The 11,515-nt window shown below is 46.1% G+C and overlaps 1 protein-coding gene across 5 annotated transcripts; it reads left to right on the top strand.

Moving 5' to 3' along the window:
• Positions 1–3,124: 3,124 nt before the first annotated feature.
• SLITRK2 (SLIT and NTRK like family member 2) lies at positions 3,125–11,087 on the top strand. Of its 5 annotated transcripts, none has more exons than XM_025372539.1 (5): positions 3,125–3,325; positions 5,789–5,851; positions 6,597–7,133; positions 7,255–7,403; positions 7,634–11,087. In XM_025372539.1, the coding sequence occupies exon 5, from the start codon at positions 7,677–7,679 to the stop codon at positions 10,212–10,214; it is 2,538 nt and encodes an 845-aa protein (XP_025228324.1). In that variant the 5' UTR covers positions 3,125–3,325; positions 5,789–5,851; positions 6,597–7,133; positions 7,255–7,403; positions 7,634–7,676; the 3' UTR covers positions 10,215–11,087. The 5 variants fall into 5 exon arrangements, with proteins under 5 accessions (XP_025228324.1, XP_025228325.1, XP_025228323.1 ...); XM_025372540.1 differs by having other exon boundaries at positions 7,080–7,133; positions 7,255–7,413; XM_025372538.1 differs by having other exon boundaries at positions 7,080–7,133.
• The last annotated feature ends 428 nt before the right edge of the window (positions 11,088–11,515 follow it).

The following is an 11,515-nucleotide window of genomic DNA, read 5'->3' on the forward strand; positions in this document are numbered from 1 at the left end:
CTCGTCCCATTGTGAGAAAGTAGCACAGGTGGAATTTGAACCCAGGTCATTGGGCTCCAAGGGCTTGGATATGTATTTGATTAAAAGAAAAACTGCTCTGGGTCTTGGCCCAGCACTATTTCAACCAAGCCAAAATGCCTGCCAAATAATCCAAATAATTGAATTGAATTTAAAAATATCCACCTTTTCAATAACATCAAGAACAAAAGTCTACAATATCCTGTAAACTATAATTACTAATATTAAGGGCATGTCCTCTTTGTTGTGTTTCTTTATTTAGGAATTTGTTCTGTGGAACTCTTCTTTGAAACCTTTGGTTGAAACGAAAAAATGTTCACTGAAAATGCAGCACATCTGTCTTAGAATTACTGACTCTGCATGATGTTTCTATTTTGTCTTCTTTGATATGTTTTGAAGCTTTCTAGTTCTAGATAGGTGTGAAGAAGTTGAAAAAACAACATTCTCAGGTAAATTATGTACTACACAGTAATAGGATATCCTTTGCATCATCCTGGAAACATATGCGCTTTTTATTTCATTCATCCTAGATGAAATTTCTGGTTTTCTTCTAATCTTAGAATGAAATTATAAAAACCTAGGCAAGATTTAGTTTTATTTCTCTATTTTTCCACTAGTCTCTGTCCTGCTTAGTAACATGAACTTTACAATAGAAAATAGCTCACAGTACACCAAACCCCCATCACATGAAATTTACCTATATAACAAACTTGCACGTGTACACCTGACCCTAAAATAAAAGATTTTTAAAAAGAAAACAGCACATGGATATAAAGATACATTTACAGTGCTACTATAAAAAAGAGTAATGTGATTTTTATTAATTAACAGAAGCACATGAATATGGTATCTTTAGTATTCAATTCTATTTGGAAATTTTCCTCTAACACAGAAACTTTTAGAAAATTCAGTATAAAGCAGCTTTCAAATAAATTGGTATATTTAAATTTTTCACAGACTTCAAACTCTCCTCCATTATAACTGTCTATGCAAAACCCTCTCAGAAAGTTTTATATTGCTCATCAATTTTTGTGTCTGTGCATTTCAAAGCACAGCTATCTACCTACTTGAAAATTTTATGCTGACAAAAAGAAAAGTCTGCTCTTTTAAATTTTATCTTACTATCAATGTGGTCCCATGTGGAAAGGCAGGCTGCTAAATGCTTTTCAAAGGCTGGTGAATGGGTTAGACTTGCTTACAAGGCTAATTAAAATTGATGCATGCCATCTATTACATGTTACTACTGGATCTAAATAAAGTATCACTTTTCATCATTAATGCCATGTTCCTCCTCTAATCTGTATAGAAGTTATTGCTTATTTTGTATGTTCCCTTTGGCTACAGACACGTCACCCTTCTTAGTAAACTGTCTCAGTTTTTCAGCATGACTGTCTCATTATTTCTGTATTCGAATGGCCTCTTAGCCCCGTGTTTTGCAGTTGTTTATAACATCTACTAAAAACTACATGAAAAGATGACACAGTCAGAAATATGGTAAAGACAGAAGTAACAGTATTAACTGACCTCACTTAGTTGATAATATGATGTGCTCAGTCCACTGTTTTTAGTCTGTAGCAAACAGCACATTGGATGTTTACACTAATACGGATATTGTAAAAAGAAGAGCAATGCTTCTGAATATATAACCGTACATACACTGCCCATGTGCTTACGTGAGAACTATGTTATTCTGAAGTTGCTTTTCTGAATGGTAGGAACATTTCAAAAAGGCTTTCTCAAGAATGAAGTAAAAGGAACAGTAATGACCCTTACAACTCCAAAGATATGATTATAATTCTTTTGACTATAATTAAAGCAAACTTGGTACATCTTCATAATGTAAGATTACCAGTAGTTTTCTTTTCAAAAAGCCCAGCATAATCTCCTTAGAAAACCATTATGAAAGAAAGCCAAGAAGGAGAGGACAGGAGAAGCACAGAAGATTCCCACGGGAAGGACAAGAATAAAGTGGTTGTCAGTGCTGTGAGAATGTGAGGTATGGGAAATATGAAAACAGACAAATCCCAATGCAGATCTACTAGCTGGAGAGGTAATTTTGGGTCTAATTTTGCACCCCTCTCCTCGCCTCCCCGTCTGCTGTCCACCTCCACGCTTTTAGATGTTCAGAAGGATTCGGGGTTTTGCAGACTCTAATGGACATGAAAAGGATAGGCGGTGGTGACGACTGGAATTAATGACGTTCTCCTGCAGGATGGAGGGGAAAATGCCTTAGTATCATCAAATGAACTCCCTACTCCTGGCATAAATTTATCAAATTGCTACTTTATCTCTAATACTCTGGAAGAGTAGAGGAGAGGCCCTAGAGAAAGCAAGTCTTAAGGGGAACCGCAATGCTCTTGGCAAAAACCGCACCTCCCGCTTGAACTACATTGACTCTTTTCACAGAGCGCCTTCCTTTAATAGAATCACAACCACCTGGACTACTAATAAGAGAAAGAAGAAAGGAGGAAAGGGAAGGGAAGATGGCAAAAATAACGCTCTAGACGATCCCAGCAACGTCGTCATGAAGAATAAAGGGAATCAATCACCGGAACGCTGCTAAGGGCTTGCTTTTGTTAACACACTTGCACAACTCAAGTTCAGCTCTATATTATGTTCAAAGTCCTTGTTCACGATCCTGGTAGGAGGTTCTGATATATCTGCCTGCGAACTCCCAAAGATTGGGCGCTTACTAGTTAGGGGAGGCAGCTGTCCCGGAGGGTGTCCAACTCGGACGGCTGACTGATCTTTCACTTGTCGTTAACTTCCACCCAGTGGTCTTAGTCTCCCCTTGGACATGGTACCGACCGTGTGCCATTCTTGTTTCACTTGACCGAGCCCGAGCTGCAGCCCAGGGTGGAAGCCGCAAGGGCTGGGCAGAGTTCCAGGCAAGAGGGGCCGAGAGGCGTGAGCAGTGCTCCGCAGCGCTTGTCAGAGAAATGGAGCAGCGGCTCCTTTGTGGGCTCTTACATCCCCGTCCTGGGTGCAATCTGCGGGGTGATTGATAAGTGAGGGAGAGGGGCCGCGATCCCTCCCTCCCTCCTCCCTCCCTTCTTCCCCTCTCCTCCCTCCTGCTTTACTTCCCTCCTCCCTCTCGTCTCCCTCCCTCCTTCCTGCAAGAAGCGTTGCCCGTTGGCTAGCCGCTCCGGTGGGGATCTGCCTGCCCTGGGGGCGCCGCCCGCGCGCTCCCCGCGGTGCTCCTGCTCCTGGGCTGCGCCAGTCCGAAGCGGTGCCGGCTCCTTTGCTTCACCGAGTCGCAGATGCTGCGGGAGCCTCCGGGGAAAGATCTGGGCAGCGCGCTCGCCGGGTAAGTTCTGAGCACTCAGGGACGCGGTGGCGACGCGGCCAGTGAGCCGGCTTTCCTCAGTCCGTTGCCTTTCCCGGCCACCTCTCCTTGCGAGGGGGACCAGCGTGGGGAGGCTGGGCGCCACCGCAGAGGGCAGCTCGCTGGCGGCCGTCCTCTACCCTCAATCCCCACTAGAGATTCCTCACCCCTGGACCGTCCGCGCGGGCGTGGTCGGGCTCCGCGCGTCGCGCAGCGGGGTGGCACAGGCGGCCGGGGAGGGCCCACGCACCCGGCGCGAGCTAGAAGCCTCTGGTCGGCCTGCAGTGCCCAAGCCCCAAGGCGAGGGCAGCCCGAGTGGCCGTCGCTGCTGTGGGGCCGCATGCCGGGCACCGCACCAGGCGTCTAGCAGGTAGCGGTAGGGAAGGTAGAGCTGTGCTTGCGGCCGGTGCCCAGTTACCGGCGATCTGGGACGCTCGGAGACACCTGGTCTCCCGGAAGCGCCCTTCGGAAATGGGATTCGACCCGGCTTGCAGGCGGCGGGTGTTTAGAACAGGAGGCTGCGGGCGAGCAGTGCCCCTCTCTGGGCTCTCGGACTCCTCTTAGCCCCCTCGTGGCCTGATGGGCGGCCGGGACGGAGGTGGGCTGTAAGTCCGCCGGCACCCACCGTGTCCTGTGGAATCCTTGGAGACCTGAGCCAGGCTCTACTGGGTTAGATGCGAGTGAGACAGGCGACCCACGGAGTTCTTCTTTAAGCCTCCCTCGCCTCAGCAAGGAGAGGGAGCGTTTTCCTTATTTTAATAACCGCCTTTGCCTCCCTTGGGGTCCCAGTTCACCCTGAACCTTTCCACAGCCTTAAAAGCCCGCTCTCCCTAGGGGGGTGTTGCGGCAGTTCTTCAGAAGACACGGGGCCAAATGAAACTTACTTAAAGTGGTTATCGCGTTTCAAGCTGATTTGTTCCTAGTAACTACGTTTTGGAAAGCAGCTGTGGACTCTCAGGGACAGGCAGGAACGAAGACCCCCTCAGGGTCCTGGTGTCGCTTCCCACAGTTAGATTACCAGTGAATTTCCTTCATTCTATAGGTCTCAAGAACCTCATGAGCCCCCAACCACCTCCACCTTTCTCTCTGAGTCTCTCTTCTCTCTCTGAAATTTTTAGCAAAAATAATCTGTCCTCAAGGAATATTGAAAGCGTCATCAGTGTCTTGAAAGAAATCACTGTATCTGAGAACTGAAACTAGTATTTGAGGTTTCACTTTCAAATACATTTTTTTTTAATAAAAAGGATAACTTTAAGTAAAACACCACCACCACTATTTAAGCTTAAGTAGATTCTTAATTCATATTAAGCAGCAGTGTGCTTTTTTGGAAAAATGATGGACTGGGACTAATAATCCCTGGGTTTTGTTTCTAATTGTAGTTTCTTGAGTAAGTCAGCACTTTCCCTGGTTGAGAAATGACCTCATCTGTAAAATGAACCTGACTTCTAAGGTCCTGTTCGGCTCTGGCTCTCACATCTTTACTTCAGTTAAATATGGACATAATACATGTTTGTTGAATGAATGACTGAATGAATAAATCTTATTGCTGTAGGAACTGTGTGCTTTTAACATTTGGAAATACATAGAAGCAAATGCCTCCTTTGCGAGGAAAGGGAGCTTAATTGTGCTCCCACTGCATCAGACTGCTTCCATCTCATGATGCAATTGCAATACAGAGTGGGAGGCCATCCACAGGGCTGTCCCTCTGCCTCAGAACTCATCTCAAGTTTGCCCTTCTCTATAGAGAAGGAAAATTGGAGTCTCCAGAAGGAAAGTATTTTGCTAAAGGCCAAGCAAGAATTAGAGGGTAAGGGGGCTCCTGATGCCTGGTCCAAGGCTCTTCTTAGAAGAAGAAGAAGGAGAAAGGGAGAAAGCCCAAGAAAATAATGCACAGATCACCGCAGCTACAGGTTGCCTTAGTGCCTAAGTTTATAAACTACCCCCGCCCTTCCCGGAGAGAAAGGAGCTTGTATAAAGGGAACAATCCTAGGACCTAAGCTTAACAAGGAAGGAGAAGGGGAGAAGCGGGGGGCGTTCTGTTCTCAAGTGGTTTGTTATATCTGTGTTTATGCCACATTTGATCAGACAGTGGGTCCCCCGGAAAGTAAGCTGAAGTGTTTTGTGGGACAGGCACATCATTTGGTCAATTCCTTTTCCCTGGTTATTTGATTCCCTCCTTTTCCTGACCCATCTCCCCCTTCCTACTAGAGGCAACCAAGGCCTTTCCAGGCAATAGCAGACATTATTTACCCCTTGTGAATTGATTCCACAATGAAGACTCCTGGGTCCAAGGAGCTGTACAATAATTAAGGAGAAAATAGATAATGAAGGCAAAAATCCAACACCTGGTCATTAGCAATGCTCTGGAAAGGCTATTTAAACCCACATTGGATGTCAGAGCTGGGGTGAGAGGGCTCATAAGGTCTACCTACCCACCTTTTGCAGATGGAGACAGGAAGATCCAGAAGCTAGTGTCACATCTAGCAACAGAGCCAGATCAGAACCCAGGTAAGCTAGGTCTCCGGCCAGGCTTCCTTTTACATCTCTCTTTCTCAGGAGCCAGTCTTCCTGCACCAGCTTCCTCTTTTCTCCTAGCTCCCCTGCCCCTGCAGCCTGGAGGGCTCAACGACCCCTCCTTTGGCTCCCACTCCCAGCTGAGGCTCAGCCTGGCAGTGCTTTTCTGACACCCACTTCTTTTCTCCTTCCTCCAGGCAAGAAGCGCACGTTTAAACCTCATTATCTGGCTAAGTATAAACCTCAGGGAGAAAAGGGTTTTGTTTTTGTTTTTTCTCAGTCTGTAAGCTAACGTTGAGCTGACTTTCAGAGTCCAGGCAAATATCTGTTTGGCGGGTCAACACCCAGAAAGGAATTCTCTTAGCACTGAATCAGGGCTCTGTATGTAAAGCATAAATCCCCTAAGAGAACTCCTCACCCTCCTACACAGACACATTGGTGCATGCACACACACCCCACTCTCTCTGCACAGAGAGCATCTGAGCTAGGAGCTGGCAAGTGGGGCACAGTCCTGTAGCAAAGAGGCACACCACACACACTCTTACACACTTCTCCCTTGCTTGGAAATCTGGGAGAAGAACCCCCCACCCCCAGCCCTGCCCCCATAGGCATTGTGTAGGTGAAAGAAAGAGGGAGGAGTGAAAGAGAACACATAGAGGGGCCCAAGGAGGTGCCAGCCCATTAGGAGGGCCCCTCCTTGAGAAACCCCTCTGCAGGAGCTTCTCCTGCAGCCAGCCAGGTTGGAGGTGGAGTAGTTCAGAATCAACTGACGCAGCCGGGAATTGAGCTTTGCAAAGCCACTTGCAAGGAAGGGAAGCATCTGCCCAACCCTCCCCCACCACGCGCCCTGGATCCTCTGCCTGCCCCCTCCCCCGTGACGTCACCCTAGTCCTGTCCCGGGGAGCCTGCAAAGCCTCTCAGATTCAAACTGCTAGACGCACTGCTGCCGCCGCCACCGAATTGGAAACGCGCGCCCAGGCTCCGCCGTCGCCTTCGCCCGCCGACCGGGCCAGCCGGCTCTCCGACCTCCCAACAGAATCGCACCCCAGTCCCTCCCTGGCAGCTCGGCTTCCCTCCGCTCCAACTCTCCTCTTCCGCTCCTGCCTCCTGTCGGATTTTTAATTTCTGCGCACCCCCAATCAAATTAAATCAATCAACAAAAAGCAGGGCATCCCCCCTGAAAGCAGCGTCTTATTTTACCTTGTTCTCCCACTTCCTGAAGATGCTAAACTCCTGGCGGACTGCAGAGGAGAGGGGTTCAGTCTTCTCCTGATGTGTGAGTAACCCCCACCTCGTGCTGTTTTTGCCATCTCTCTCTCTCCTCTATCCCTGCCCCCAGCCCCCTGATTCCTGATTTTCCCATCCCCTTTTTGCGCTTTTTTTTTTTTTTCCTAAAGCGGTTGCGATTTCTGCTGGGAGCTCAAGACGGGCGAGCCGCCCAAGATCTCTTCGAGATACCCCAGGGGAGGAGGAGATGGGCAGGATTTAGTAGGACAACTCGGTTACTAATGACTTGGCTGCTGGCTGCGACCCCCCAGGAAATCAGGTGCAAGCATGTGTGTTCCCGGGGCACGTGTGTGGGTGGCCTCGGGGTGGGGGAATAGGGAGCGGAGAAAAGAAACCGCTTTGAAAAATGCAATGATTTCATTCTGCCGTGTTGCCAACCCCCTCATTCTCCCTCGTTCCCACTCCGCCTCCTTGCTTTACCATTTTTAATCAGGCTTCCTTGTTTCTTTCTTCCCTGCACCCGCTTCTTCCCCCTGCCCCCCACCTAAGGTTTGCCTGTAGGTACCTGAGTTGACACCGAAGGTGCCTAAAGATGCTGAGCGGCGTTTGGTTCCTCAGTGTGTTAACCGTGGCCGGGATCTTACAGACGGAGAGTCGCAAAACTGCCAAAGACATTTGCAAGATCCGCTGTCTGTGCGAAGAAAAGGAAAACGTACTGAATATTAACTGTGAGAACAAAGGATTTACAACAGTTAGCCTGCTCCAGCCCCCCCAGTATCGAATCTATCAGCTTTTTCTCAATGGAAACCTCTTGACAAGACTGTATCCAAACGAATTTGTCAATTACTCCAACGCGGTGACTCTTCACCTAGGTAACAACGGGTTACAGGAGATCCGAACAGGGGCATTCAGTGGCCTGAAAACTCTCAAAAGACTGCATCTCAACAACAACAAGCTTGAGATATTGAGGGAGGACACCTTCCTGGGCCTGGAGAGCCTGGAGTATCTCCAGGCCGACTACAATTACATCAGTGCCATCGAGGCCGGGGCATTCAGCAAACTTAACAAGCTCAAAGTGCTCATCCTGAATGACAACCTTCTGCTTTCACTGCCCAGCAATGTGTTCCGCTTTGTCCTGCTGACCCACTTAGACCTCAGGGGGAATAGGTTAAAAGTAATGCCTTTTGCTGGCGTCCTTGAACATATTGGAGGGATCATGGAGATTCAGCTGGAGGAAAATCCATGGAATTGCACTTGTGACTTACTTCCTCTCAAGGCTTGGCTAGATACCATAACTGTTTTTGTGGGAGAGATTGTCTGTGAAACTCCCTTTAGGTTGCATGGGAAAGATGTGACCCAGCTGACCCGGCAAGACCTCTGTCCCAGAAAAAGTGCCAGTGACTCTAGTCAGAGGGGCAGCCATGCTGACACCCACGTCCAAAGGCTGTCACCTACAATGAATCCTGCTCTCAACCCAACCAGGGCTCCAAAAGCCAGCCGGCCGCCCAAAATGAGAAATCGTCCAACTCCCCGAGTGACTGTGTCAAAGGACAGGCAAAGTTTTGGACCTATCATGGTGTACCAGACCAAGTCTCCTGTGCCTCTCACCTGTCCCAGCAGCTGTGTCTGCACCTCTCAGAGCTCAGACAATGGTCTGAACGTAAATTGCCAAGAAAGGAAGTTCACTAATATCTCTGACCTGCAGCCCAAACCGACCAGTCCAAAGAAACTCTACCTAACAGGGAACTATCTTCAAACTGTCTATAAGAATGACCTCTTAGAATACAGTTCTTTGGACTTACTGCACTTAGGAAACAACAGGATTGCGGTCATTCAGGAAGGTGCCTTTACAAACCTGACCAGTTTACGCAGACTTTATCTGAATGGCAATTACCTTGAAGTGCTGTACCCTTCTATGTTTGATGGACTGCAGAGCTTGCAATATCTCTATTTAGAGTATAATGTCATTAAGGAAATTAAGCCCCTGACCTTTGATGCTTTGATTAACCTACAGCTACTGTTTCTGAACAACAACCTTCTTCGGTCCTTACCTGATAATATATTTGGGGGGACGGCCCTAACCAGGCTGAATCTGAGAAACAACCATTTTTCTCACCTGCCCGTGAAAGGGGTTCTGGATCAGCTGCCGGCTTTCATCCAGATAGATCTGCAAGAGAACCCCTGGGACTGTACTTGTGACATCATGGGGTTGAAAGACTGGACAGAACATGCCAACTCCCCTGTCATCATTAATGAGGTGACTTGCGAATCTCCTGCTAAGCATGCAGGGGAGATACTAAAATTTCTGGGGAGGGAGGCTATCTGTCCAGACAGCCCAAACTTGTCAGATGGAACCATCTTGTCAATGAATCATAATACAGACACACCTCGGTCGCTTAGTGTGTCTCCCAGTTCCTATCCTGAACTACACACTGAAGTTCCACTGTCTGTCTTAATTCTGGGATTGCTTGTTGTTTTCATCTTATCTGTCTGTTTTGGGGCCGGTTTATTCGTCTTTGTCTTGAAACGCCGAAAGGGAGTGCCAAGTGTTCCCAGGAATACCAACAACTTAGACGTAAGTTCCTTTCAATTACAGTATGGGTCTTACAACACTGAGACTCACGATAAAACAGACGGCCATGTCTACAACTATATCCCCCCACCTGTGGGTCAGATGTGCCAAAACCCCATCTACATGCAGAAGGAAGGAGACCCAGTAGCCTATTACCGAAACCTGCAAGAGTTCAGCTACAGCAACCTGGAGGAGAAAAAAGAAGAGCCAGCCACACCTGCTTACACAATAAGTGCCACTGAGCTGCTAGAAAAGCAGGCCACACCAAGAGAGCCTGAGCTGCTGTATCAAAATATTGCTGAGCGAGTCAAGGAACTCCCCAGCACAGGCCTAGTCCACTATAACTTTTGTACCTTACCTAAAAGGCAGTTTGCCCCTTCCTATGAGTCTCGACGCCAAAACCAAGACAGAATCAATAAAACCGTTTTATATGGAACTCCCAGGAAATGCTTCGTGGGGCAGTCAAAACCCAACCATCCTTTACTGCAAGCTAAGCCGCAATCAGAACCGGACTACCTCGAAGTTCTGGAAAAACAAACTGCAATCAGTCAGCTGTGAAGGGAAATCATTTACAACCCTAAGGCATCAGAGGATGCTGCTCTGAGAACTGTTGGAAACAAGGACATTAGCTTTTGTGTTTGTTTTTGTTCTCCCTTTCCCAGTGTTAATGGGGGACTTTGAAAATGTTTGGGAGATAGAATGAAGTAATGATTTTGCTTTTGCAAGTTTTCCTTTAAATTATTTCTCTCTTGCTCTCCTCCCCACCTTTTTTTTTTTTCTCTTTTTCCCTTCTCTTCTTAGGAACCATCAGTGGACATGAATGTTTCTACAATGCATTTCTTCATATATTTCGTTTATGGTTTTGTTTCTTTTTTCTTCTTTGTTTTTCAGTGTGGGAGTGGGAAGAGGAGATTATAGTGACTGAAGAAAGAATAGGCAAACTTTTCAAATGAAAATGGATATTTAGTGTATTTTGTAGAAGATCTCCAAAGATCTTTTGTGACTACAACTTCTTTTGTAAATAATGATATATGGTATTTCCATCGTCAGTCACCGAGTATAGCCACTGGGCATCACTACTTTGTGTTAAAGTGCCTTCGCACTTTAAGTACATTACTTAAATGTTGCTTTTAGCTTTGATAAATTGAAAATATTTTAATGTGTTGTATTTTTGAAACTGAAAACACTGTAAAATAGATTGATGTGTCAGCTATATTAAGTCAACGTACAGTTTGCTTGAGTTATAGAAACCAGCCTGTCATCAAATGATTCTAGTTCTAGGACTTTGTAGGCTTAACTATAAAATATTTCCTTTCCTCTGGGTTTAAGTGATTTTATTTAAGTCAACTAAGGGGATTTAACAGTGGACTAGAGGTAATAAGCCACCTCAGTCAGGATTAATAATTCATTAATAAAATATATTTAACCCAATATCAGAGTGAATTGAGCAATTAATGCCCTTCTGTAAATCATTATTTTACACTAACATGGTGAGTGTTTTAGATTATTTTCCTAATTAAAAGAACATGACACAGCTAGTAATATATTTTTCTGCATCGAATTAGGTATTTTTATATATTTAAATGAAAAAGTCTGTATTTCTAACTTTTTAATTGAAATTCATATTTTTTCTGCCTATTGAAACATTTTCTATAAACACACACCAGTAGAGGCCGCCACACACCTCATTTAACAAAGACATATGAGCCATTAAAGACCTTGAAGGAAGACTTCATGGGCGAGATTAAAACTTCCCAAGTAAGTTCTCTGCAAAATTCAAGGTAGCAGAGATAAAAACGTATACATTACTCTCTATTTATTTTAGATCACAGGTTAGACTCATAATCCTTCTCAAATTT

This window comes from Theropithecus gelada, chromosome X (genome assembly GCF_003255815.1).
Source record: "Theropithecus gelada isolate Dixy chromosome X, Tgel_1.0, whole genome shotgun sequence".
Lineage (NCBI taxonomy): Eukaryota > Metazoa > Chordata > Mammalia > Primates > Cercopithecidae > Theropithecus > Theropithecus gelada.